At 39.8% G+C, this 27,210-nt stretch overlaps 1 protein-coding gene across 2 annotated transcripts in view; it reads left to right on the top strand.

Moving 5' to 3' along the window:
• LOC126355990 (cilia- and flagella-associated protein 206-like) overlaps positions 1–27,210 on the top strand; it is a 315,199-nt gene that overhangs the window by 142,657 nt on the left and 145,332 nt on the right. For both annotated transcript variants that reach the window (XM_050006609.1, XM_050006610.1), the window contains exon 7: positions 12,731–12,835. In XM_050006609.1, the coding sequence (XP_049862566.1) occupies positions 12,731–12,835 (105 nt within the window). The remainder of the gene's footprint in view (positions 1–12,730; positions 12,836–27,210) is intronic.

The following is a 27,210-nucleotide window of genomic DNA, read 5'->3' as shown; positions in this document are numbered from 1 at the left end:
ACTGCAAGGTCTCAGCCAGAAAAGTCACTTCAAACACACGAGTCTCCAAAGAATTGTATATGGATGAGATGGTCCATAACCACCTCATCCAGGCTGACAGTGATGTGGCTTTCTGGTACAACACCCTCAGACTCAACGATCCTACTCTGGACTAGATCATTGATCTAGCATTCAAGTACAAAGTCTCTATGGCAGTCGACAAGCATTTGGAATTCTGGGTGGAAGTGGCAGCCCTCTGCAACCATGACACCTCGGTGTTCGTCGTGTCACTGGTGGAGGTCTAAGACATTGCCGCCATTCATTTCGATGACCGGTGCAGGCCATCCTGTTCTGCACAGCGTTGACAGGGCAGCCGCCCTGTCCAGGAATTTTTGCCCTCGGATGGCTCCGCAGGTCTGGCGCTGACCATCGGTGCACGGAGGCCTCCGCACACCCACCAGTGCCGCCAGCCCCTCCAGCTACCATCTTGCCCAGGATGCTTTAAAAACCATGCACGGGATGACTGCCCTGACAGGTGGGCGTATTGTGCAGTGTGTACCCGTAATGGACATGTCAGCTTGGTCTGCCGATCTTGGCAGCCCCCTCCTCTTATGGCCAATAACTGTTTGGGGCCTATACCCATGGATGTCAACCAGGCGCTGTCTTCAGGATCTTCCAAGCTGATGATCGATGTTCAGGTCAATGGTCGCCTGCTGCAGATGCTGGTAGATACTGGAGCAGCAGTCCCACTGATCAACTATTCCTCTTATGCGAAGATTGGAGCCCCCCCCTCCCCCCCTCCATCTCCTTGGCGCCTCTGTACTTATAATAAGAAAGCGATCGCTCTATTGGGTCAGTTCACGGCTTCCATCTTGTATAAATTGGTTCACCGGGAAGTTACGTTCCTTGTGGCCAACAATGCAGCCATGGCAGATCTCTTTGAGTCAGATGCCTTCCAGTATTTTGGCTTCGCCATCGATGACAATGTTCATCTGGTATCTTCCCAGGTTCCATTCCCAGCAGTCGATCCCTTGTGCTCAGAATTCCAGGACCTTTTCTCGCCGGCCATTGGCTGTGATCAAGATTTTTATACGTCGCTCCAGCTGGAGCAGTCTGCCCACCCAAAGTACTTCCAGGCCCAGCAGGTTCTCCACGTCCTCAAGCAGCCTCTTCAACAAGAAATGGACTGTCGCACCATGGAGGGAGTCATCAGTCCAGTCCGTTACAGTCCGTGGGTGACACCATCGGTCATCCTTAAGAGACCAGATGGACGTCTTCGAGTTTGTGGCGACTTCCATGACTACGCTTAACCCTCAACTACAGGTTGAAGACTATTCCCTCCCACATCCCGAGGACTTGTTCTCCAAGATCGCAAGGCGGAAATTTTTTTTCAAAGATCGATCTTACTGAGGCCTACCTCCAAATACTGTTAGATGAGCCTTCTACTCACTTGGCCATTGTCAACATCCTATTTGGGCTGTTGCGGTTGAACTGCCTCATGTATGGCATCACTAGTGCACTGGCCATCTTTCAGTGATATTTAGAACAACTATTGCGGGTTGTGCCAGGTTGTGTAAACTACCTCAACAACGTCATCGTCACTGGCCATACTGAGGATGAACATCTCAGTCTCTGCGACAATTGTTCCTGTGCCTGCGGACTGTGGGCCTAAAATGCAACTTGCCACAATGCTCCTTTTTTCAACATGCTATTTCCTACCTGGGTCACATAATGTCCCATGATGACATGTCGCCTACCTCCTGCCTGATTGCCACTATAATGGCCCTTCCTAGTACACGCAACGTCCACCAATTGCGGTCTTTTCTGGGTAAAATTGCTTACCATCAAAAGTTCATTCCCTCCGCCACCCACATTGTGGCACCCCTCCATCACCTATGCTGAAAGAAAGTGCCTTTTCATTGGTCACCAGTCTCTGAATCTGTGAATTGGCTTTCCAAACCTTAAAAGGGGGTCTGCACTCTGTGGAGTGTCTCATGCCGTATAGCCCCTCTCTTCCTCTCCTCTTGGCTATGGACACCTCAGACTGTGGTGTTGGAGCTGCCCTTTCGCACCATCTACCAAACGGATCGGAACGCCCAGTGGCGTGTATATCTAAATCCCTTACCAAGGCCCAATGCAAATATTCTAAAATTGAGAAGGAGGCCCTAACCATCGTGTTTGCCTGTACCAAATTCCTCCTGTACCTTTACGGTAGGTCTTTTTGCTTAATCAGTGAAAATAAGCCCCTTGCGACCTTATTTTCTCCATGAGCCCAGTTACTCGTGAAGACTTCCCACCACCTGCAGCCATGGGCACTATTACTTTCAAGTTTTAGGTACATCATTCCTTTCCAGCCCACCTCCCAGCATGCCAGTACCGATGCCTTGTCTTGGCTTCCCTCCAGCCAGGATTCAGCAATCAATTCTTCGTACCTCCTAATTTTTCAGGTTGATGACAATAACAGGATGCTTTGGCTGCATTCCCAGTCGCAGCTGAGAGGGTGGCCGCAGCGACGACTGCCAATCCGCTTCTCCAGCAGGTGTGCTGCTATGTTCTCTGCGGCTGGCCGATGCTTCCTCCATCTTGTGTCCAGGCTGACCTTCGAATGTTCTTCTCCATCTGCCATCAACTGGTGGCCGTCAAAGGGGGCTCCTCCATGCGGAAAATGATGCCACTCCATGAGTCATACCAAGTTCCCTGCGGTCCCGGATTCTCCACATCTTAGATCAAGGTCACTGGGGTATTGCCCAGATGAAAACCCTCGCATGTCACCATGTCTTCTGGGTAGGCACGACAGTGGACGTGGAGCACATGGTTTGGGGTTGTCAGGCCCTTGCTGCACTGCGCCAGTCCTTCCTATCCTGGCCGGCTGCTTCCCTCCCATGGGAACGCATCCCTGTGGATTTTGCGAGACTCTTCCTCGGCGCTTACTGGTTACTTGTTACGGATGCCTACTCCCACTTCCCTTTCATTATCCAATGCTCCTCTATCGCCACAGAGAATACCATCATGGCCCTGTCAAAAATATATGGCCTGCAGTTTTGCGGTAAAGAGTTCACCAAATTCTGTCAAGACAATTGTATCCACCACAAAGTTACCACTCCTTTCCATCCTCAATCCAATGGAGAGGCAGAGTGCCTTTTTTTTTGCACTTCTAAAACTCAGATGAAGAAGTACATGGAGGAACGTTCCCTGCAAGAAGCTCTTACATTATTTCTCAGTACCTACAGCGCTATGCCTGTGGGTGACAAGAGTCCAGCTGTACTACTCTGTGGTTGCCAGCCTCATACCCTACTCCATCTCCTCCTACCGTAGGTCAGACCTCGTGCCGTGCCAGTCGCTTCCTGACATTCATCTGGCTCCAAGGTTATGGCTCACGGTTTCGGGCCCCATCCCAGCTGGCTTCCAGGGGTCATTATTCGGCCCCGTCGTCAACGACTTTTTGACATACATCTGGATGACAGGGTGGTTTCACGTCACCGCAACCAACTGCATCCTCGTTTCCTCTCCCAGCTGCAGCTCCAAACGCCGGATCCTCTCTCTCTCTCTCTCGCCCATCACTGGCCCCTTCCTTGGGGCCTATGTTGACGTCTTCTCCTCAGTTGGTGGCTGATCTTCCCGGAGATTGCCACCAGACCCTGGCTGCTAGTCCCACACTGTCACATACTCCGGACCCAAGACAGCTCCAGGAACTTCCCCTGAACTCACTTCCCGGCCCCTCTTCAGTGCCGCCTTGGTTGGACAACACAGACGTCCCTATGCCGCCTGCCCAGCCTGATGTCACCTCGCAACCGCCACCACTGCGATGTTTCAGCCACCTCTACTCTCTGGTGGCCAGGTTCCATCGCCTCCTTGAGGAGGACTTAGCTGCAGATCAGCCTATGTCACTGGGCTATATTGGTACTCTCTCCCCCATGGACACCCGTGCTGCAACAAATTTTCCAAGGGGGATGGGTGTTATACCGGAGCCAAGGTAGCCTCTGAGGGCCGGCAACCCATGTAACACCAGAGAGGACAAGGTTGCCAATGCCCAAAGGCGTACCCAAAAGCACCATGGTAAACATCAGCTATTCACACACAAGATAATGAAAACAGGCATTCCGAACACTACCTCCTTCAGGGGGAGCTTGAGCCATGGCCTGCAGGAAGTATCACTCCACCAAAATCTGATTGGCTGGAGACAGCTATTTAGGGGCTCGAACCAAGCCCGAAGTTCAGTTCACACAGGATGCCGACCTCGTGTACTACAACCGTTGAAGATTACGTCTTCGCCTCGGCATTGGACTGTTACTAGTGTGTGAGTGTGTTACCATGAACCTTTGTGGAAAATAAGAAGTGAACTTTTGTTTGCCTCAATTCGGAGACGTTTTTTTCATTATTGTTACCTTTTGCTTGTTTGTTCACCATCTACCTAGCAAAATTACATCAATAAAATATGTGTTGCGAAAAATTGCGAATTGTCAGTCACAACACTTACAAAATTAAATCCTGATTCCTAAATTTCTCTCTTATCATTGTACAAGGTTATTCTAAATGGTGGGCCCATTTTCAAAAATTCTTATGTATTCAAGTACAGGGCCTAAATGAACAAGCTTAATGCCAATGAAAAGGGGAAGTTCCAAATTTTTGCGGGCTGCGCCAGGCGGGCTGTGATGGTTTCAGAAGCAGCTAGTGGAGTTCACGTGGCAATAGGGCTATCATTCTGTTTCACTGTCAATTGTGACTGAGATGGCAACTGTGGAGCACAATGTTTTCTATGTTCTTGAGTTTGCAAAAAGCAAGTCACAAATTGCAATGCAGCTGGTATTTTATAACAAATTTGGTATGCAACCACCAACTCACAAAAGCTTGCACCATTGGTTTAAGCAATTTAAACAGGCTAGGATGTGTGTGAGGGAAAAAGCACAGGCCAACTGTGTGTGTCAGAGGATGAGGTCTAACTAATTAATGGAAAATCTCATATAAAGATGTGAAACAATTACTAACAAAGAGATAGAGGGGCTGGCCAGTACTTACCTCAGCTCAGTACAGCCGATATAAACACAAAAAACAACCGAAAATTTAAGTTCCTAGCTTTCGGAATAAATGTTCCTTCATCAGGGAGGAGAGAGGGGAAAGAAAGGGAAGAAGGGAAAGTTGATTTAGTTACTCACAACCCAGATTACGAAGCAACAGGGAAAGGAAAACAGGGTAGGTAGCAAGGATGGAGGCATGGTTGTCAGAGGGAAGCCAAAGATATTCTACTGTACCTACTGTGCCAGCTTCAAACCAAAGAGGATGCATACAGAAGTATAGAGGTGTATAGTATAAAGATGTAGGATGAAAAGATGCATGAATGGCTAAAGAGGAAAGGGAAAGAGGAGTTTCAGTCTTCTCCATCCTTGTTACCTTCCCTGTTTTCCTTTCCCTGTTGCTTCATAACCTGGGTTGTGCTGAGGTAAGTACTGGCCAGCCCCTCTATCTCTTTGTTAGTAAGAGGATGAGGTCTGACAGATTCAATAAAGTTTTGTGTGCATTACCAATAAATCTACCAATAGAGCCAGCCGAGAACTTGGAATTCCCCAACCAACTGTATGGAAAGTTTTGAGACAGTGTTTGTTGTACAAGCTCTACTGATAACAGCTTGTGCAGGATCTCAATCCCAATGACAAAGAGAAGCATCTCACATTTTGCATTTATGTGCTAGCAAAGATGGAAGAAGACACATTTCTACAGCATGTAATTTTTAGCGATGAAGCAACATTCCACCTTAATGGAAAAATCAACAGACACGGTGTTCACATATGAGGTTTGGAAAATTCACATTCACCACTGTAAAAAGGAGACTCACCAAAGATTGGTGTGTTCTGTGTCATACCCCATACAAAGGTTTATGGCCCAGTTTTCATTGTGGAAAGAACTATAACGAGAATCACATATCTGGACATGTTGAAACAATGGCTGTTCCCTCAAGTTATGGAAGATTCCTAGAACTTCATTTTCAAACAGGATGGAGCCCCACCCCATTTGCACCATGATGTACGAGGCTTTTTGAATGACTCCATTCCTCAGCACTGGTTCGGTTACGGGGGACTTGAGGACCTGGTTCTGCAGTTCTGGCCAACAAGACCTCATGATCTCATACCCTGTGACTATTTCTTATGGGATTATGTGAAGGAAGCTGTTTATGTCCTGCTTCTACCAAACACTGTGAATGATGTGCATAAACGAATCCTTCAGTATCAGCAGATACGCTTTCACATGTGTGGGACGAGTTTGGCTACCATGTCAATGTTTGCCATGCAGCCGATGGTGGCCACATTGAACATTTATAACATTTATCACATTTCTAATTATTAAATGATTATTAAAAATTAATTAATTACAAATTATTAAATTTATTAAATTAAAACTTGAATTTCATGTGACTAGGGCCTCCCGTCGAGTGCAAGTCTTTCGATTTGACACCACTTCGGTGACTTGTGCATTGATGGGGATGAAATGATGATGATTAGGGCAACACAACACCCATTCCTTGAGCGGAGAAAATCTCCAACCCGGCCCTTAGGACTGATATTCTGTTGTGCTGACTACTCAGATACTGGGAGTGGACATTTATTAAATTGATATCAAACATTATGAAAAAAAGCTTTGAAATTTCCCCTTTTCATTGGTGCAAAGCTTGTACATTTTTGATTTGTACTTGAATGAATACAAAGTTCTGAAAATAGGTCCATCATTTAGAATAAACCTGTATAATCAATCAGAAACCTTCCGGTGTCTCCAGGTCTCTTCCACATATACAACTTTCTTTCATGATTCTTAAACCAAGTGTTAGCTATGATTGAGTTATGCTCTGCACAGAATTCTGCCAGGTGGCTTCCTCTTTTATTCCTTACCCCCAGGCCATATTCACTTACTACTTTTCCTTCTCTTCCTTTTCCTACAATCGAATTTCAGCCCCCCCCCCCCCCCCCCCCCCATGACTATTAAATTTTCATCTCTCTTAACTATCAGAATTATATCTTTTATCTCATCACACATTTCTTCAATCTCTTCTGTGGATCAAGTTGACATATAAACTTGTATTACTGTGGTAGGTGTGGGCTTTGTGTCTATCTTGGCTACAACAATGTGTTCTCTGTGCTGTTCGTGGTAGCTTATCACTATTCCTATTTTTTTATACAGTATTAAACTTACTCCTGTGTTATCCCTATTTAATTTTCTATTTATAACTCTGTATTCACTTAATCAGAAGTCCTGTTCATCCTGCCACTGAACTTCACTAATTCCCATCATGACTAACTTTAACCTAACTATTCCCTTTTTTTCTAACCTACCTACCCGATTAAGGAATCTGCCATTCTGTGCTCCAATCCCTTAGAATGGCATTTTGTTTCTCCTGATTGCAATGTCCTGAGTAGTCCCCACCTGGAGATCTGCATGGGAGACTATTTTCCCTCCGGAATATTTTACCCAAGAGGACGCCATCATTATTTAACCATACAGTAAAGCTACACATCCTTGGGAAAAATCATGGCTGTAATTTCCACTTGCTTTCAGTCCTTTGCAGTACCAGCACAGCAATGCTGTAGACTGTTGCCCCTGCAGCTCCCTCTTCAGGAACCACACATTTGTCTGGGCTCTCAGTAGATACCCCTCCATTGTAGTTGCACCTACAGCATGGTTATCTGCATCGCTGAGGCATGCAAGCCTCTCCACCAATGGCAGGGTCCAAGGTTCAGGGGGGAGGGTTGAGGGTAAACATATGACACAGAATTTCAGCTCTGTAGTACCAAATGCAAATAAGTAGACATGGAATAGCCAATCGCTTTATGGAAAACACGAATCGTAAGTCCCCCACAAAGTCCACGTACATAGGTAGGCTGATTCCAAACAAGTATCAAACATCCAGAGAGCAGTCTCAAGTGAGCATATTGAACCATGAAACAATAAGGAAGAGAGGGCTCTGCTATGGGATTATAATAGATAAGTTGCTAGTCCAATTGATGAAGTGGCACTGTCCATGAGCCGCACATGCCAACTTAATTGTGATGCTGCTGTCACTGTTTGACTGTGCTGCTGTCTGATGCTGGATCAATGCTGCTTGGTGCTGGCATGGTTGAGGTGAATCGGAACAAGATGAGCTGGTGCCATGCATCTTGTTTTGTTGACAGACAGCATGGTGCTAGTGCGGTAGATGAGATAACACAGGTTTATACCACCCCATGGTGGAGTGACTGTGAGAATGTTCACCTTTGGTGATCCTGGTATATGCGCAGCATCCAGTAAACCAATGCCCATGTGTTCTGGGGCATTGTTGATGGGTCACCTATTCTCCAGTACCATGGAATAGGGCTAGAAATGACTCTGGTACTGACAGCTATGTTGTATGTGAGACACCAAGTGCAGAGGGTGCCGATACTGTAATGGGATCCATGGGTTCATATGGAACCTGCGGGCTGGGGGAGGAGCTGACTGGTATGGCACCTGCCAACCTTTCAGGACTGCCAGTTGCAGCTGAAGCTTGTCCACATTACCACTGGTGCTTGCTCAGAGGGCTGAAAAAGTCATCAGGAGAGTGAGTAGGCAAAATTGCACTCAGCCTAGGAGGTGGAGGCAAAAATGGAAAAAGGGCTCCAACAGTGGCAGAGAATTGGGAGTGAGGGAGGCCTGGTAGTTGTTCCCCGATCAGTTTTGTCATGAATGGGTTATGTATCAACCACAGACTATGACTTGACCGTCACCTTGAAATTACCTGTTGGGTTCTTAATAATCGTTAACAGTGTAGGCCATAGACTGGGTAAAATTGGTTCTATGACACCCAACACTGTCAGTCTATCTAGTTCTTCTTTTACTTGATCAAGAAGTGCTGAGGTCACAAGCCAGGCATGAAAAAATTGTGATTAGTATTAAGTTTAGGGTTGATGTGCATCACATAATCTGTTGCCTCACCTAGCCCAGGCAAAAATGGAATGGATTGTTTCTTGCCCAGGTCACCCCACTCTTGATAGGGCACAATGTCTGACACAAAAATACCAAAGCAGTGACAATAAATCCAAACAATGTGAAAGGATTCAAGCTTCTACGCCCACATCTATACTCTGCAAGCTACATTGTGGTGTGTGGCAGAGGGTGTATTGTGTACCACTGTCACTTTCCCCTTATCCTGTTCCAGTCGTGCGTTATTTCTGAGGATGAACAATTGTTTGTAAGACTGTGTGGTCTCATATCTTTCACAAGGTCTTTGTAGGAGAAAGCATTATATTTGTTGACTCATCCAGGAACATATGCTCTTAGAATTTTTAACTGTAAACCAGATGTTAATGGAGAATGCTTCCCTCCAATACTAAATTGGTGATTCCTTGATGCCTCAGAACACATCCTAGGAACCGATCCCTTTTTTTAGTCAGGTTGTGCCACGAATTTCTCTTCTCCCCATTTCTATTCAGTACCTCCTCCTTGCTTGCCATATAATCTGTAGCATTCTTCTGTAGCACCACATTTTGAAAGCTTCTATTCTATTCTTGTCTAAACTATTTATTGTCCATGTTTAACTTCCATATATGGCTACGCTCCATACAAATACTTTCAGAAAAGACTTTTTGACACTTAAATCTATACTCGATGTCAATAAATTTCTCTTCTTTGGAAATGCTTTGCTTGCTATAGCCAGTCTACATTTTATGTCTTCCCTACTTCGGCCACCATAATTTATTTTGCATTGCAAATAGCAAAACTCATCTACTATTTTAAGTGTTGCATTTCCTAATCTAATTCCCTCAGCATCATCTGATTCAATTCGATGACATTCCATTATCCTGATTTTACTCTTGTTCATGTTCATCTTATATTCTCCTATCAAGACACAGTCCATTCCGATCAACTGCCATTTCAAGCTCTTTGTTGTCTCTGAAAGAATTGCAATGTCATGGACAAACCTCAAAAGTTTGTATTTTTTCTCCATGGATTTTAATTCCTACTCAAATTTTTCTTTTGTTTCCTTTACTGCTTGCTCAATATGCAGATTGAATAACATTGGGGATAGTCTACAATTTTTTACAAATATGCTTACCAAAGCAAATAAATAAATAAATAAATAAAAATTGTAAGACATTTACAGGGGCAGATGTGGACTCTGACCACAATCTATTGGTTATGACCTGTAGATTAAAACTGAAGAAACTGCAAACAGGTGGGAATTTAAGGAGATGGGACCTGGATAAACTAAAAGAACCAGAGGTTGTACAGAGTTTAAGGGAGAGCATAAGCGAGCAATTGAGAGGCATGGGGGAAAGAAATACAGTAGAAGAAGAATGGGAAGCTTTGAGGGATGAAGTAGTGAAGGCAGCAGAGGATCAAGTAGGTAAAAAGACGAGGGCTAGTAGAAATCCTTGGGTAACAGAAGAAATGTTGAATTTAATTGATGAAAGGAGAAAATATAAAAATGCAGTAAACAAAGCAGGCAAAAAAGAATACAGACGTCTCAAAAATGAGATCGACAGGCAGTGCAAAATGGCTAAGCAGGGATGGCTAGAGGACAAATGTAAGGATGTAGAGGCTTATCTCACTAGGGGTAAGATAGATACTGCCTACAGGAAAATTAAAGAGACCTTTGGAGATAAGAGAACCACTTGTATGAACATCAAGAGCTTAGATGGAAACCCAGTTCTAAGCAAAGAACGGAAAGCAGAAAGGTGGAAGGAGTATATAGAGGGTCTCTACTTGAGGAAAATATTATAGAAATGGAAGAGGATGTAGATGAAGATGAAATGGGAGATACGATACTGCGTGAAGAGTTTGACAGAGCACTGAAAGACCTGAGTCGAAACAAGGCCCCCGGAATAGACAACATTCCATTGAAACTACTGACGGACTTGGGAGAGCCAGTCTTGACAAAACTCTACCATTTGGTGAGCAAGATGTATGAGACAGGCGAAATACCCTCAGACTTCAAGAAGAATATAATAATTCCAATCCCAAAGAAAGTAGGTGTTGACAGATGTGAAAATTACCGAACTATCAGTTTAATAAGACAGAGCTGCAAAATACTAACAAGAATTCTTTACAGACGAATGGAAAAACTGGTAGAAGCCAATTTCGGGGAGGATCAGTTTGGATTCCGTAGAAATGTTGGAACACGTGAGGCAATACTGACCCTATGACTTATCTTAGAAACTAGATTAAGGAAGAGCAAACCTACGTTTCTAGCATTTGTAGACTTAGAGAAAGCTTTTGACAATGTTGACTGGAATACTCTCTTTCAAATTATGAAGGTGGCAGGGGTAAAATACAGGGAGAGAAAGGCTATTTACAATTTGTACAGAAACCAGATGGCAGTTATAAGAGTTGAGGGGTATGAAAGGGAAGCAGTGGTTGGGAAGGGAGTGAGACAGGGTTGTAGTCTCTCCCCGATGTTATTCAATCTGTATATTGAGCAAGCAGTAAAGGAAACAAAAGAAAAATTTGGTGTAGGTATTAAAATCCATGGAGAAGAAATAAAAACTTTGAGGTTCGCCGATGACATTGTAATTCTGTCAGAGACAGCAAAGGACTTGGAAGAACAGTTGAACGGAATTGATAGTGTCTTCAAAGGAGGATATAAGATGAACATCAACAAAAGCAAAATGAGAATAATGGAATGTAGTTGAATTAAGTTGGGTGATGCTGAGGGAATTAGATTAGGAAATGAGACAAAGTATTAAAGGAGTTTTGCTATTCGGGGAGCAAAATAACTGATGATTGTCGAAGTAGAGAGGATATAAAATGTAGACTGGCAATGGCAAGGAAAGTGTTTCTGAAGAAGAGAAATTTGTTAACATCGAGTATAGATTTAAGTGTCAGGAAGACATTTCTGAAAGTATTTGTATGGAGTGTAGCCAAGTATGGAAGTGAAACATGGACGATAAATAGCTTGGACAAGAAGAGAATAGAAGCTTTCGAAATGGGGTGCTACAGAAGAATGCTGAAGATTAGATGGGTAGATCACAAAACTAATGATGAAATATTGAATAGGATTGGGGAGAAGAGAAGTTTGTGTCACAACTTGACCAGAAGAAGGGATCGGTTGGTAGGACATGTTCTGAGGCATCAAGGGACCACCAATTTAGTATTGGAGGGCAGCGTGGAGGGTAAAAATCGTAGAGGGGGACCAAGAGATGACTACACTAAGCAGATTCAGAAGGATGTAAGTTGCAGTAGGTACTGGGAGATGAAGAAGCTTGCACAGGATAGAGTAGCATGGAGAGCTGCATCAAACCAGTGTCAGGACTGAAGACCACAACAACAACAACAACATGCTTACCAAAATCTTTTGACGATTACATTCTGGTTCCCACTACATGAAAGTATACTGATCATTAGCATTGAACCTATTTTTATGTAGTGTAAAATATTGTTTCATTTACCTTTTTTTCATAAAATAAAAGAAGACTTGCAGAGAATCTCTTAATAATTCTAACAAATCATTTTGTGTCACCATCATCTGCTATGAAAAAACTTAATTATTGTTACCAGTTTTTATCATCATAAATGATCGTCCAGCACAAGAAGTTATTGGTACCTCTAGCTTGGCTAGGCATGTCTTCAAATATTTCCAGTAGACTGTACCCTGTAGCTTGCAGATATTTATTTAGTCATCTTGTGTCATCAGCAGGTACTACAAAAACATTTATTATTGCTATAAGTTTCAGGTATCAGAAATCATTAATATTGACATAACTTTGTTGTAAAAATGTGTTTTATGACTTTATGTGTGCATTTTTGTTTATAGCCTGAATTTATGAAGATGTCTGAAGCATGGGCTGGACTTCTTGATGAGAAAAGTCATTTAGAGAACATTAAATATATTTACTGGAATCTACACAGTTTTATGCAGGTAGGATCTCCCATCCAACAATTTCAACTGTTTTAATGAAAGCTAATTGTACGTTGTGTTATATTATATAAGTTTCAGTAAGAAAATAGTCTTGAGAATGTGGGCACCAGTTATTTTTACTAAGTTTTACAAGCTATCTGCTATTTTTTAGGCCTTACTGCTACTGGTCTTACATAAATTTTCTCTTCCCCCCTCTTGTGTGCTTACTTACTACTTTTAAGGATATCTGCTCCCCCATTTAAATTAAGCCTACCATATCAGAGAAATGATGCCATGAAATCTGTCTGCATTTCTTTCATAATTCTCTGTTGTACATGATACCAGATAGTGGATTTGATCTTAGTCTGTGCCAGAATGTCAGAATGCTAGTCTAGCACCAATTGCATGGGACACTTGATAATTCCATAAATGTTCATAATGTCACTCTAATTTGATAGTTCCACAGATGTTCCTAATGTAACTTGAACCACTGTTTGAAAATATGTCTTTGGGCTGTATACATAACCAATTTCCATCCTGTCTCTGAGAAACTGTCGTGGGAACCACTTGGAAACCACATTCTATTGATCATTAACAAGAGAAACTACACAAGCCTCTTAGTTGATTTTTAAGAATAAAATTCCTGCATTGGTACTGAGATGGTAATTTTTGAATGTGCAGGAAATAAGTGCTTCATTACTGAAAACACTCCTGCTGTAGAAGGGAGATTGAAGTAAAATTAAATGTGAGTAAAATAAGGCAACAGAAAACTTCAATGCAAGCTGAGATGCTGCTACTGGCGCTCTAGTAAAGAGCAGAAAGAGCAGTGTGAGGAATGATAAGTGAAAGTTGATTGATGAACAAACAGTGTGAGAGAGAGACAGCTGCAGTGAGGAATAATGGTAAAGAAGTATACAGCATCACTAACATGCTGTAAAGAAAGGTGTCAACAAGAACAGACATGCAAAATGTAAGAAGGGTTGATTGTTGACAACAGAAACTGGAGAGACCATATTTCCAAAGTTTTGAACAGAAAGCAATCTGGAGAAAAAGTGAGACAATGGACTGTACTATATGCCAGTATGAGAATCAACTTACACTTACCAACAACCAAGAAGATGAGAGAAATTAGGGCTGATACTGAGGCACATAGATAGTCATTTTTCCCTCCCTCTGTTTGCAAGTGGAACAACTATTAATGGAACAAGATGCCCATCACCAAGCACAATATGGTGACTTGTATGGTGTATATGTTGATGTAGATGCAGAACTAGGGCTGAAATCAAAATAGCCCTCAAATACATACAGAATGGAAATACTCCAGGAATGGATAATATGGCACCTGAGATGCTTGAAGCAGATATTAACATCACAGTAAATCTACTGCATCCATTCTTTCAGAAGATATGGACAGAAGAGAAACTACACAAAGATTGGAAAGAGGAACTGATTAACTGATTATTAAGTTGACAAATAAGGGGGATACTATCAACCATGGTAACTGGTGAGGCATTACCCTCGTATCTGTACCAAGTATAGTACTATGTAAGTGAATGGCAAATCATAGTAAGTGCTCTGTGGAGGCAAAGCAAAGAAAAGAGCATGCTGGGATTAGAGAGTACCAAAGTTGTGTCAGTCTCATCAACTCTCCATGTATAATACCTGAGCAGAGTGCAGAAAGGCAGATCACACTCTATCTCATGTCTAATGATTTTGAGAAGAGATTTGATTCTCATAGTAATAGTTATGTGGCATACCATGGTAGAATATGGAAAACCATCAAAGATTGTCAATATTACTAAAGCAATGTATGAGACATATGATGTACGGTGCCACACAATGGAAACATACTGAACCTCATGTACTGAAGTATGGTGAGTAGCCCAGTGGTTAGGGCATGCTGAACATTCATGCTGGATGGAACATAAAGGACCAGATGGAAACAGAGAACTCTGATGTTGGTGGTGCAGTGGTTGTGGCTGCTTGGCCTGGCCTTTGTGAATCTAGCGCAGATCCCTTATGTTTACGGCCACCACTGCCACTTCCCTCATGCAAGCAATCTGTCATTTTAGTGAGCACCTCCTGTGACATACTGCCATTTTGCTCCAAACTTCAGTTTGGTCACCCACTTCATGTTTCTTTCAGAGCATGCAGACACAATAGCCCCTTTCTTAGCAATCATATACAACCGCTCACTTGGCGAAAGGTCTGTTCCTAAGGACTGGGACGTAGCATGGGTCACACCAATATTCAAGAAAGGAAATAGGAGTAACCCATTGAATTACAGATCCATATCATTGACCTCAATTTGCGGTAGGATTTTGGAGCATATAGTGTACTCAAGTATTATGAATCACCGTGAGGAACATGACTTATTGATACATAACCAACACAGATTCAGAAAATATCGTTATTGTGCCACACAGCTAGCTCTTTATTCCCATGAAGTAATGAGTGTTGTCAACAAGGGATCTCAGATTGATTCCATATTCCTAGATTTCCAGAAGGCTTTTGATACCATTTCTCACAAGTGACTATTAAAAAAATTGTGTGAATATGGAGTATCGTCTCTGTTGTGTGACTGGATTTTTGATTTCCTCTCAGAGAGGCCACAGTTCGTAGTGATAGATGGTAAACCATCGCGTAGAACAGAAGTAATATCTGACGTTCCACATGGTAGCGTCGTAGGGCCTCTGCTGTTCCTGATATACATAAATGATCTAAGTTTTAATCTGAGCAGCCCCCTTAGATTGTTTGCAGATGACACTGTAATTTACCGTCTAGTAAAATCATCAGGCAATCAGTTCCAATTACAAAATAATCTAGAGAGAATTTCTGTTTGGTGCGAAAAGTGGCAATTGGCACTAAACAAAGAAAAGTGTGAGTTCATCCACATGGGTACTAAAAGAAATTAAAAAAAAATTGGGTATACTATAAATCCACAAATATAAGGGCTGTCAATTCGACTAAATACCTAGAAATTACAATTACAAACAACTTAAATTGGAAAGACCACATAGATAATATAGTGGGGAACGTGAAACAAAGACTGTGCTTTGTTGGTAGAACACTTGGAAGATGTGACAAAACCACTAAAGAGACAGTCTACATTATACTTGTCCATCCTCTGCTGGAATATTGCTGTGTGATGTGGGATCCTTACCAGGTAGGACTGATGGAGGACATTGAAAAAGTGCAAAGAAGGGCAGCTCGTTTCGTGTTATCACACAATAGGAGTGAGAGTTTCACTGATATGATACACGAGTTGGGGTGGCAGTCACTGAAACAAAGTGGGTTCACTTTGCAGCGAGATCTATTTACAAAATTTCAGTCACCAACTTTCTCTTCCTAATGTGAAAATATTTTGCTGACACCCACCTACATAGGGAGAAATGATCATCATAATAAAATAAGAGAAATCAGAGCTCGAATGGAAAGATTTAGGTGTTCCTTTTTCTCATGCGCCATTCAAGAGTGGAATGGTAGAGAAGTAGTATCCTCTGCCAGGCACTTAAGTGTGAATTTCAGAGTAACCATGTAGATGTAGGTGTAGATGTAGATGGCTGAGAAACTTCAAGAGATTGTGCTATTTGCAAAACTTCTGCCAGCTGTGGGTTTTTAAAGAGTAAAACCTTCTGGTGCACTTCTTTGTCTAGAGCTAAACAGATGAATGTGTCAAGTAATACACGGACTCAATCCAAATCACACAAATAGGGCTTTATTCATAACCTCTGAACAAACATAGAAATAGCCCCTCAGGACTCTACAAGCCACAGAATAATGATATGCATGATACAAAAATAGAATAGCATATAGAGAATCAGTCTGGTCTCTCTGCAAATATATATGTGTAAGTTGCTGGCAGCTGTGCACACATCCCACAGGCAGCCTCCAGTGGCTGGCTTATGCTGATATAGTTAGTGGCTGATTCAAACATACACTCAGCATACTGTTGCACATCCATTAGTAGTGGGATACAGCATCTATGCACTTGTCACAGTCAATATTTTAAAGTCTTTGGATTTGTTTTTGCAGGGTTCCCTTGATGTTAATTTAGCTATGCACCTGATGTCTTTCTTTTAAAGTTTTAAGATTCTCTGAATGTGTATGTCTCCTGTTCCTCCACATATTCATATACAGTACAGTATGCGCAGAAAGATAAGTACATTTTTAGCAAAGTTTCTGTGTCCACCATGGAATATGTTTGTGATTGATGTATATTTGTATTTATTTTTGATCAGATTTTATCAATGTGGTTTCCCAATGTCAGAAATTTGTCCACTTCTATTCCCTGAAACCTATTACAGACCACTTCTTCTGATTCTGTACCCTCAATGCTTAGAAGAAGTTCCTCTGTTTCAAATTTCGTGTACATAGTTTAATAAGTCACAGCTGCAAAATACTAATGCGAATTCTTTACAAACGAATGGAAAAACTGGTAGAAGCCAACCTCAGGGAAGATCAGTTTGGATTCCATAGAAATGTTGGAACACATGAGGCAATACTGACCCTACGACTTATGTTAGAAGAAAGATTAAGGAAAGGCAAACCTACGTTTCTAGCATTTGTAAACTTAGAGAAAGCTTTTGACAATGTTGACTGGAATACTCTCTTTCAAATTCTGAAGGTGGCAGGGGTAAAATACAGGGAGCGAAAGGCTATTTACAATTTGTACAGAAACCAGATGGCAGATATAAGAGCCGAGGGAAATGAAAGGGAAGCAGTGGTTGGGAAGGGAGTGAGACAGGGTCGTAGTCTCTCCCCGATGATATTCAATCTATATATTGAGCAAGGAAACAAAAGAAAAGATCGGAGTAGGTATTAAAATCCATGGAGAAGAAATAAAAACTTTGAGGTTTGCCGATGACATTGTAATTCTGTCAGAGACAGCAAAGGACTTGGAAGAGCAGTTGAACGGAACGGACAGTGTCTTGAAAGGAGGGTATAATGAACATCAACAAAAGCAAAATGAGGATAATGGGATGTAGTCGAATTAAGTCGGGTGATGCTGAGGGAATTAGATTAGGAAATGAGACAAAGTATTAAAGGATTTTTGCTATTTGGGGAGCAAAATAACTGATGATGGTCGAAGTAGAGAGGATATAAAATGTAGACTAGCAATGGCAAGGAAAGAATTTCTGAATAAGAGAAATTTGTTAACATTGAGTATAGATTTAAGTGTCAGGATTACGTTTCTGAATGGATTTGTATGAAGTGTAGCCATGTATGGAAGTGAAACATGGACGATAAATAGTTTAGACAAGAAGAGAATAGAAGCTTTCGAAATGGGGTGCTACAGAAGAATGCTGAAGATTAGATGGGTAGATCACATAACTAATGAGGAGGTATTGAATAGAATTGGGGAGAAGAGGAGTTTGTGGCACAACTTGACCAGAAGAAGGGATCGGTTGGTAGGACATGTTCTGAGGCATCATTGGATCACCAATTTAGTACTGGAGGGCAGCGTGGAGGCTAAAAATCATAGAGGGAGACCAAGAGATGAATGCACTAAGCAGATTCAGAAGGATGTAAGCTGCAGTAGGTATTGAAAGATGAAGAAGCTTGCACAGGATAGAGTAGCAAGGAGAGCTGCATGAAACCAGTCTCAGGACTGAAGACCACAACAACAACAACAACAACAACAACAACAACAGCATAGTTTTCTTCCTGTTGATCAATAAATTGTTTTCTCTAAAATACCATTCTGCCATTTCCAGATTCTCAATGGCTCTCTTTTCCAAATCCCACACTAAATTACTACATATTAGTAGAGTTCTGTAATCAGCATGTATAATAACTTTTTCATTTACTGCAGTGGGCATATCATTTCCATACAAGATAAAGAGCAGAGGTCCTACTGCTGAACTATGATCTACTCCATATTTTATCTCCAGAAAATCAGAGTAGGCATTTTTCTGTGTATTTCTGGATTTATGTTTTATTTTGGAACACTGTTGCCTGCTTTCAACAAAGGTTTCTGTGATGTCTGTTGCTTTGGCTCTTATGCCATAGGAGTCCAGTATTTGTATAAAAATTTTATGACAGACACGATGAAAAGCTTTTGAAAATCTGAAAAGAGACTAGATACTTTCCTTTGATGATCCAGTGCCTGAAATGTGCCTCTGCAGTCTTAGTGGAGGTCCACTTTCTAAAACAGTGTTGTGCTTCATTTAAGATGTTTTGTCTCTCTATGAAGTCTATAATTCTGTCTTTTATCACTGCTTCTACTATTTTAAACAGAACAGTTGTGATCATTATGGTCTATAGTTATGTGGATGTCCTTTCTCTCATCCTTTAAATAGTGACATTACTTTGCTCCTTTTTAAACATTTTGAGATAATACCTTCCTCATTACCTAATTTATCAGGAATTCCAAAGGCTTCTTAAGATATCTAGTGCAGTGTTAGAATATTTTGGTGATATGCCATCCAGACCCTCAGTATAGTGTATCAAATTTTTTAAACTTCCAGCTCACCCATAGGAAGTAGGCACGAACTGCCAGCCAGTCTTTTGGGACTTTCCTTGCTCTTTGGCACATATATGTTTTGTTTCAGAAATTTCTATACAGCTGTGCAGTGCTGGTTGAAGATATTACACACTTGTTGTAGATCTGTCACTTCTTTCCCCCATGTCAGTATTATATTTGTGTCTGTTAAGACATGTGCTCTTTTCTGTTCTCATTCATATAATGCCAGACTATTTTAGAAATGTTAGAAGACATTTGTAGTTAGAGTTTTCAGTGGCTAGCTTTTGCTTTTCTTATCATCCTGGTGCATACTTTTTTCTTACACCTGTAAGCTTCATGAAAATCGTATCCTTTGTCTTTCTGATAATTTTTATAGCGCTCAAGCATTTCATCTCTTGCTTTTTGTAATTTCTATGGTGTACCATTTTTTGTTTGGTTTAGCCCTAATAGTTCTGCATGTTTTTGGACAAGCAATGTCTGGTGGTGTCTCAGTAATACATCACAGATAGATTCCCAACTCCGTCCTACACTGACCCCTTTGTACACATCATCCCCCACTTTTCTGCTTTTAGTAAAATTTCTAGTCTACTCTAATTTCCAAGTTCTGTTTGTCTACATTCAGCCAATATGTTTTCCTCATTTTATATGCTATCTTGCAGTTTGATTGTTTGTCCAAAGTGGTCTGAAACAACATTATTTACAACTGGAATGTTTTGTCTTTCTGTAAGTATATTTGAAAGAACATGATCTAATAATGTGTTTGATGTTTCTATATATATTTTGTTGGATTTTTCACATGAAACTGGAGATCGTATGTCATCATAATGTCATGAACTCTTCTTGTGTAATCACTGTCCTTCAGCATATTCTGACCGTCCCCATTCTCTGTTGCTCAAACTTGGTTTATTAATGTTGGAAGTGAGTTAGTAACTTGGGTGACCTGTCACATTTTCACAGCGCTTGCCATTCTGGATTGTGACATACTGTGGCGAGTAACAGGGACAGTCAAATTTAAATAACCATTTCTGTTAATAATGAAAATACTCATATTTTTTGTTGTTGTTCTTTGTTGTATATTGATGACTCGTTGTGCATTTCCTTTCTGTGGTTTATCTTTCTATAACTGTCCAGATGATGATGGAGTTGATGTTTCAGTAGTAATATGAATTCTGGTGGACTTTCTGCAGAATTACACATATATTTTCAGTCATTTCACTTCACACTACATGTCAATAAAAAACACATAACTTGTTCTCCATCCTTACACTTCAAACTTGTACAACCAACTGCACCAAAGATGAAAGATTTACCTCTAAAAACATGTAACAGGGAAATTACCATCATAAATCGATCTATTCATGCAAAACTTTGGAACATACATTTCAAAAATAAAATATTTGATTGTCTTTGTTTTTTGAGAAGGCCATAATCATTGTAATTATATTAAGTATTTATAAATGTTGACATTTAAACTTTTTCACATAGCTATGTAAGTTTTGGTTTTTATGTCTTTAGTGCGGTATCGATCACTTCATATGGTCCAAGATCAGTTGGTAAATTTATATCACTATAATCAGTTTTATTAAAATATCTTTATTTAAGACACTTGATCTTATTATAAAAATGCATTTTTTCATCAACTTCGGGGAAAAAGTTTACGGTGCTTGAGTTAGGTGATCGATATATTCTTATTGAAAGACATTTTACCCCATAAACTTTATTTGCACTGCTGCTGCTTGAAAGCAAAAATCTAATTACATTGAAAACCTTTAATTCAAGCTCCTTTAAACTGTGCCCTATCATTATGAAAATTTTGGGTGCTTCAGCAGCTAATAACACTTCTAATTCCTCTGATGTGTTAGATGCATACAAACAAACACACAGATATTCAAGCTATCCGAGGCAAACATCTCTGCCCATCCTCTTTGCCTTTACATATGGCTGCCTGTGTCTGTATATGTGTGGATGTATGTATGTGTGTGCGACTGTATACCTGTCTTTTTTTCCCCCTAAGGTAAGTCTTTCCTCTCCTGGGATTGGGATGACTCCTTACCCTCTCTCTGAAAACCCACATCCTTTCGTCTTTCCCTCTCCTTCCCTCTTTCCTGATGAAGCAACCATGGGTTGCGAAAGCTTGAATATTTGTGTGTGTGTTTGTGTCTCTATCAAGATACCAGCACTTTCTCGTTTGGTAAGTTAAAGCATTTTTGTTTTTTATATATATTTTTCCCACGTGGAATATTTCCCTCTATTATATTCATAAGTATTTCTTTAAATTGATTTCTTAAATCTATTGCTCTCTTTGTTATATTCCTACCTCTGGGTACCAGCAATTTTGGTTCTTTTGTGTGGGCTTCGTGTTCCTTGTGCTTCTTTCTATGGATCCGGGCACTGCCCCAGCAGCAGTCAGAAGATTTACGGCTGCTGTTTGCACTGCTGTTGCAGTTAATGCTGGAACTACTACTGACCCTGTGGTTGGTATCTTGTCTTTTGCTGATGATTCTTTCTCTGATGGTAAGATCACAATTTTAGCAGATGAATTAATTTTAGATGAATCTTGTATTTCCACTTTCTGGTCAGTTGGAGAAGCATTTTTCTCTTTTGCAATATCAGAGTAAGAAGGTGTTTTAATCTGTCTATGTAATTCCGTATTTAGGAAAATTTTATGATTGTTTTTCTTATTTAAATTTATTATGTCTTCTCATATTTTCAGACAAAGAAATCTTTTATCTGAGTTGTTTAAGTGCATACAGTGATTGGTGAAATGCTCTCTTTCACAGGCATGCAATTCAAGAAAAGCTACATTTGAAAATGCTTTAGATATTTTCCATAGATTACTTTGAGTGTTTTCAATTTCTTTGTTTATACATGAGGTACGAACTAAATCATGGTGCCTGTGTATACTGGAGGGGATGGCATTTACATCTGGTAGACTGTTGAGAGCTTTCACTGCTGCTCTGATAGCCTGTTTTGCATTGTTATGATAGACATAGTAGATTTTGCCATTAAGATAATGACGTCTGATTCCATTAATGACTCTGACACTTTTCTTGCAGTATTTTATTACTTCATTCATAGATACACCAGGTTTTGTGAAGGATATCACATTGAAGTTCATTTCACTTCATTTCTGTGAACTATTACTCCCATGGCTATCAGAGAGAAGTAGTACAGTAACTTTCTTGTTTAGAACTCATGGCACTGCACTTTTAGTTGATACATGTTGGTCTATTTCTGCTATCCAATTTCATGTCATTATTTTGCACCTCTGGAACTTTGCATCAGTTGTAACACTTGTTTTTATAACAGAACGTAAAATCATGTATGTCAGTGATTTCTATAAGTGTAATGTTTTATGTAAGTATAGCCTTTGACTGCGAGTTTAACAACTAAGAGACGGTTATCTTTGGTCATGTGGGAAGAAGGTGGATCTTTGGAAGTGGTGGTTGGTGGTTATTTGGATCGGGAGTGTGGGATGGAGGAGGTGGTGATACAGATGTGGTGTATAACAATGTCTTATTTCATATTATTGTAGAAGTGTTAAATGTGAATAAATGAATTAAATAGTGATGTGCAGAACTAATGTAACGGTACCATTAACAAACAGGTTAAAAACCAGGAATCCAAGTGAATTATATAAATTTTGATAAAAAATTTTGGGATGCTATGTGGCACAGTAGACTACTACAAAATAAACATAGGAGAGATCAAAGTTCTGACTCAATTCTGGATGAGAAGATGTTAAATGATTGTTACAGCTAGGCTAAAAGGGAAGAGCAAGCTAATAATGAAGAGAGTAATAAATGTTTTAGTTCAGAATTGTGGGGGGAGGGGGGGGGGGGGGGGGGGGGTTGTTCACACAAGAAGGTAATAGTGAAACAGCTGATAATAAACCTAAGCAACAGGTAAAAGAATCAACCATAGAAAGTGAGAAACAGAGAGAAATAGATGAAACTGGCAGTAAAGTATACCATAGTAGTGATGATGTTAGTATTATTGATGTGAAAAGTATGGTAAGCAAACCAGAAGGTGAGTACAATGTTTTTATTGAAATAAGTAGTGAAGTGTGGAAACTTGATGATAGTTGTGGTGACGAAGCAAAGGAATATGATAAGAATAATGAAGTGACAGCTGAAAATCAATTGCTACATGTCTGTCCTGATCATTTCATGGTTAATCAATGTGGTGATAACAAAAGTGAAAATATTGTGAAAGAATTAGATTTGCGTGATATTATTGAAAGTAAAGGAAGCCAATTTTTAGAAATTCTGTGGAACCAGTATAATGAGAGTTGTAGTAGCAAAGTGTTTTGGTATAATCTAAATATAATTAGTAGAGTTTTATGCCCACGCTGGTGGGAGAGTAAAAGAAAGAGTCTGAGTGAAAGATACATAAACAGTAGGGAGAATTTTTGTGTGCAGCCGAAGTGTAAACTTGATTCTAATAACTTAGAATCTGAAACTCAGGTAAAGCTGATGAAGGCTGAAAGGGAGGAAGTAGATGGAAATTATAAAGAAATTGAAAAAGATTTATTATATGAAGTTCCCGAGGGGAAAGCACATGAAAAGGAATTAAGCTGTCCATACATTAAGATAAGAGTAAATCAGTGGGAAGGACACTGTCTTATTGATACAGGAAGCCCCAGATGTTGTATAGACCTGTTATGTCGTTACCATTCTGTATAATGACAGATAGTAGTGAGACAGGTTTAGGGGCACACTTGTTTCAAAACATAGAAGTAGAAGGAAAATTAGAACACCATTCTATTGCTTTTGCTAGCTGGGTTTTACAAAAGTATGAAAAATCATATACAGTCACAGAGAAGGAACTACTTGCCATCCACTGGGCATTTAATAAGTTGGGGCACAAGGTAAGTGTTTTCTCTGACCATAAAGCTCTATCTTACATTCAGGAGTGCGGATTCTATCATGACCGTATAACAAGGTGGGTTTTATTCCTTCAACATTTTGACTATGAGATCAAATTTATTCAGGGTAAACATAATGTCATTGCAGACGCCCTTTCCAGACTACCAGTAGGTGCAGATGTTGAAAATACTTATGGAAAAGAGGAGAAAGAGTTCAAACTTATGTACTTAAAGGGTGTAAAAGATGAAGCTGAAATACTGAAAATCTGTAATGTTATTCGTAGAAACCAAAACCATGATGAAAATTGGAAGTTGGTTAAAAGTTATATAGGGAAAAAGGGAGGAGAAAAGGCAGATCAGTATTATATAGTACAAAAAGGGAACTTGTTTAGGATACCTAGACCTGACTTAGACAATTGGAAACTATGCTGGCCTGAGCGATGTATTGACACATTAATCAGTTACATACATGAAAGCTTCAGACACTGCGGAGCAACAAAATGTATACAGAAGATGCAGGAAAATGTATACTTCTATAATATCAGTAGGAGAGTGAAGAAAAAACTTGAAACCTGTGATCGTTGTCAGAGGGTAAAAGTGAGTAACTAGACTTCTAATGGATTGATGCAAAACATTTTACCAAATAAAAACCTTGAATTGACAGCTATTGATCTATATGGACCACTACCAAGATCAAGGGGAGGGTACAGTTACATCTTCATTATAGTTGACATTTTCTCTAAATTTATAAAATTGTATACATTAAAGAGAGCAACCAGTAAACAAATTATCATCAAGCTGACGAATCATTATTTCACAAATGTTGGTATACCCCAGGCCATCATGTCTGATAATGGGTCACAGTTTACAGCTAAATTTGGAAAATTTTTATTGAAGATTCAGGAATAAAACATATTTTGATTTTGGTTTGTCACCCGTCAAGTAACCCAGCAGAAAGGTACATGAGGGAAATTGGAAGGCTCTGCAGAACATATTGTAGTAAAAATCATGTTAATTGAATTGAAAATGTTACTGACTTCGAGGATATAATGAACAGCCTACAGCATTCATCCACTGGTTTTTCACCTTATGAAGTAATGTTTAATAGACAACCTGCAAATTTGATTTCTGAGAATGTTGATTTCCCACCTTGTCAAACTATGACACCCCAGGAAAGAGAGACAGCTGTTAGGAACACTATGAAAAGACAAGGAGAGGTAAGAAAACAGAGACATGATGCAAGAAGTAAAGGAGTACAGTTCAGGACAGGAGATATGGTTTTAGCAAAAACACACGAAAAATCTAAATTGATGAGTTCAGAAATAAAGAAATTTTTTGAAATCTATATAAGCCCCTTTGAAATGAAGGAAATCCCGTACCCTAATGCCTATAGGCTAATCTACCCAAAATCCAAGAAGTTATTTGGACTGTGCAATGTTACAGAGTTAAAACTCTACAAACATGACCTATAAAATAGTCATTAATAAGTAAAATACTGCTCAGAAAGAACTAGTTGACTGGTCCATTTATCATTCAAGGAAAGCTTCATGTCAAAGTGTGGTACTATGTCAGCTAAAAGTATGAAGTAGATTTTGTGTTAATGTGAATTATGTTTGTACTAATTTCTCTTTGTTCTCTAATATATGCATTTATTAAATTTGGTATGAGACCAGTGTCAGACTACGAATCATTCTACAGTGTCAAAGAAACGTCTCTTAACAGAAACCAAAGTTAGTGATGTGGACACTTAAAGTAATAAGATATGAATAATGAATGTGTGTGTAAGAAGACTAAACCTTGTCATTTGTAAGCTATATCAGATGGAACGCTATTTAATGGATAAAGTAAACTGGAGGTACTTGTCAGATTATGAGAGTGTGCTTTGAAAGACCAGATATGTTGTAGTGTGTTAAAAATATGGTGGGTAGTCATGAAATTTAATTATGCGAATTAAGAATGTATTGAGGTTTAGAACATTATGGAGACAGATGTTGATGTGTTACTTTTGAAACCCTTGTGATGGATTGAAGGTTATGTGATACTAATTTTGAAGTTTATATTGGGGGAGTATATTTTGCAATAGTTTAGATAATTGAATATTAAAGTGAATGAAGAGCTGTTAGGAATTTATCCCATACTCTGATACACAATTTGAAATAATTTCTATTCATGGCAATATGCTATTTGAGCACAGGAGAGTAAATCAAAATGAAACACTGGTTAATAATGATATAAAGTTAAGGTATAAATACTAACAATCCTACAAAATTTAAGTGTAGAGTTTGTCATAATTTGACCTATAAAGCTGACATAGATGTACAATGTGAGGATACTGCAATGGTAGTCACAATCATATATGGAATGTCTCAACTACCTCATTATAAAGGAAACATTAAATCATAAACATGTAAACCAATCTGACTCTGAAAATACAGTGCTGATCACACATAATTGAATTTGCACTGGATTCACCATATGATTACATTCATCACGTATACATGAATTTTCCCTAAGAGACAACCATTTAACATCGTGTATAAGTATTACAATATTTTGAACTATGTCTATTTTATGTAAGTGGTTAAAAGAACCTGTTTATTTTAGAATAATGATTTCTTTAGACTTAATGGTTGTTTTGGGCACAAGCCAAGCCATAAGGTATTTTATTGAAGCACTTATATTAAAACATTGTGAGAGATGCCTTCATTCCACAGTTCACTTAATATACTATAAAGAACCACTGACATGTTTCCTGCTATCAGAAGAGTGAGTTTAACTAAGATGCATTAAGTCAGTATTGAAGTAAACTTGAGTTTATACATATATTACATAATTATGTACCCATGTTAACATGGCTCTGCAGATACCATGATCAGTTAAATATAAGGTGCCATATTTTATTGTTAGCTATAAGCTCATTACACTTATTACTCAATACAGCCAGTGTAACCTTCAAATTGTATATCAAGGCAGACAGGCACATGAACAAAACACACAAACACACACACAGAATTGCTAGCTTTCGCAACCGATGGTTGCTTCTTCAGGAAGGAGAGGGAAAGA

Source organism: Schistocerca gregaria, chromosome 3 (assembly GCF_023897955.1).
Source record: "Schistocerca gregaria isolate iqSchGreg1 chromosome 3, iqSchGreg1.2, whole genome shotgun sequence".
In the NCBI taxonomy this organism is placed as follows: domain Eukaryota; kingdom Metazoa; phylum Arthropoda; class Insecta; order Orthoptera; family Acrididae; genus Schistocerca; species Schistocerca gregaria.
The sequence above is the reverse complement of the archived record's forward strand: the minus strand, read 5'-3'. Positions and strand labels throughout refer to the sequence as shown.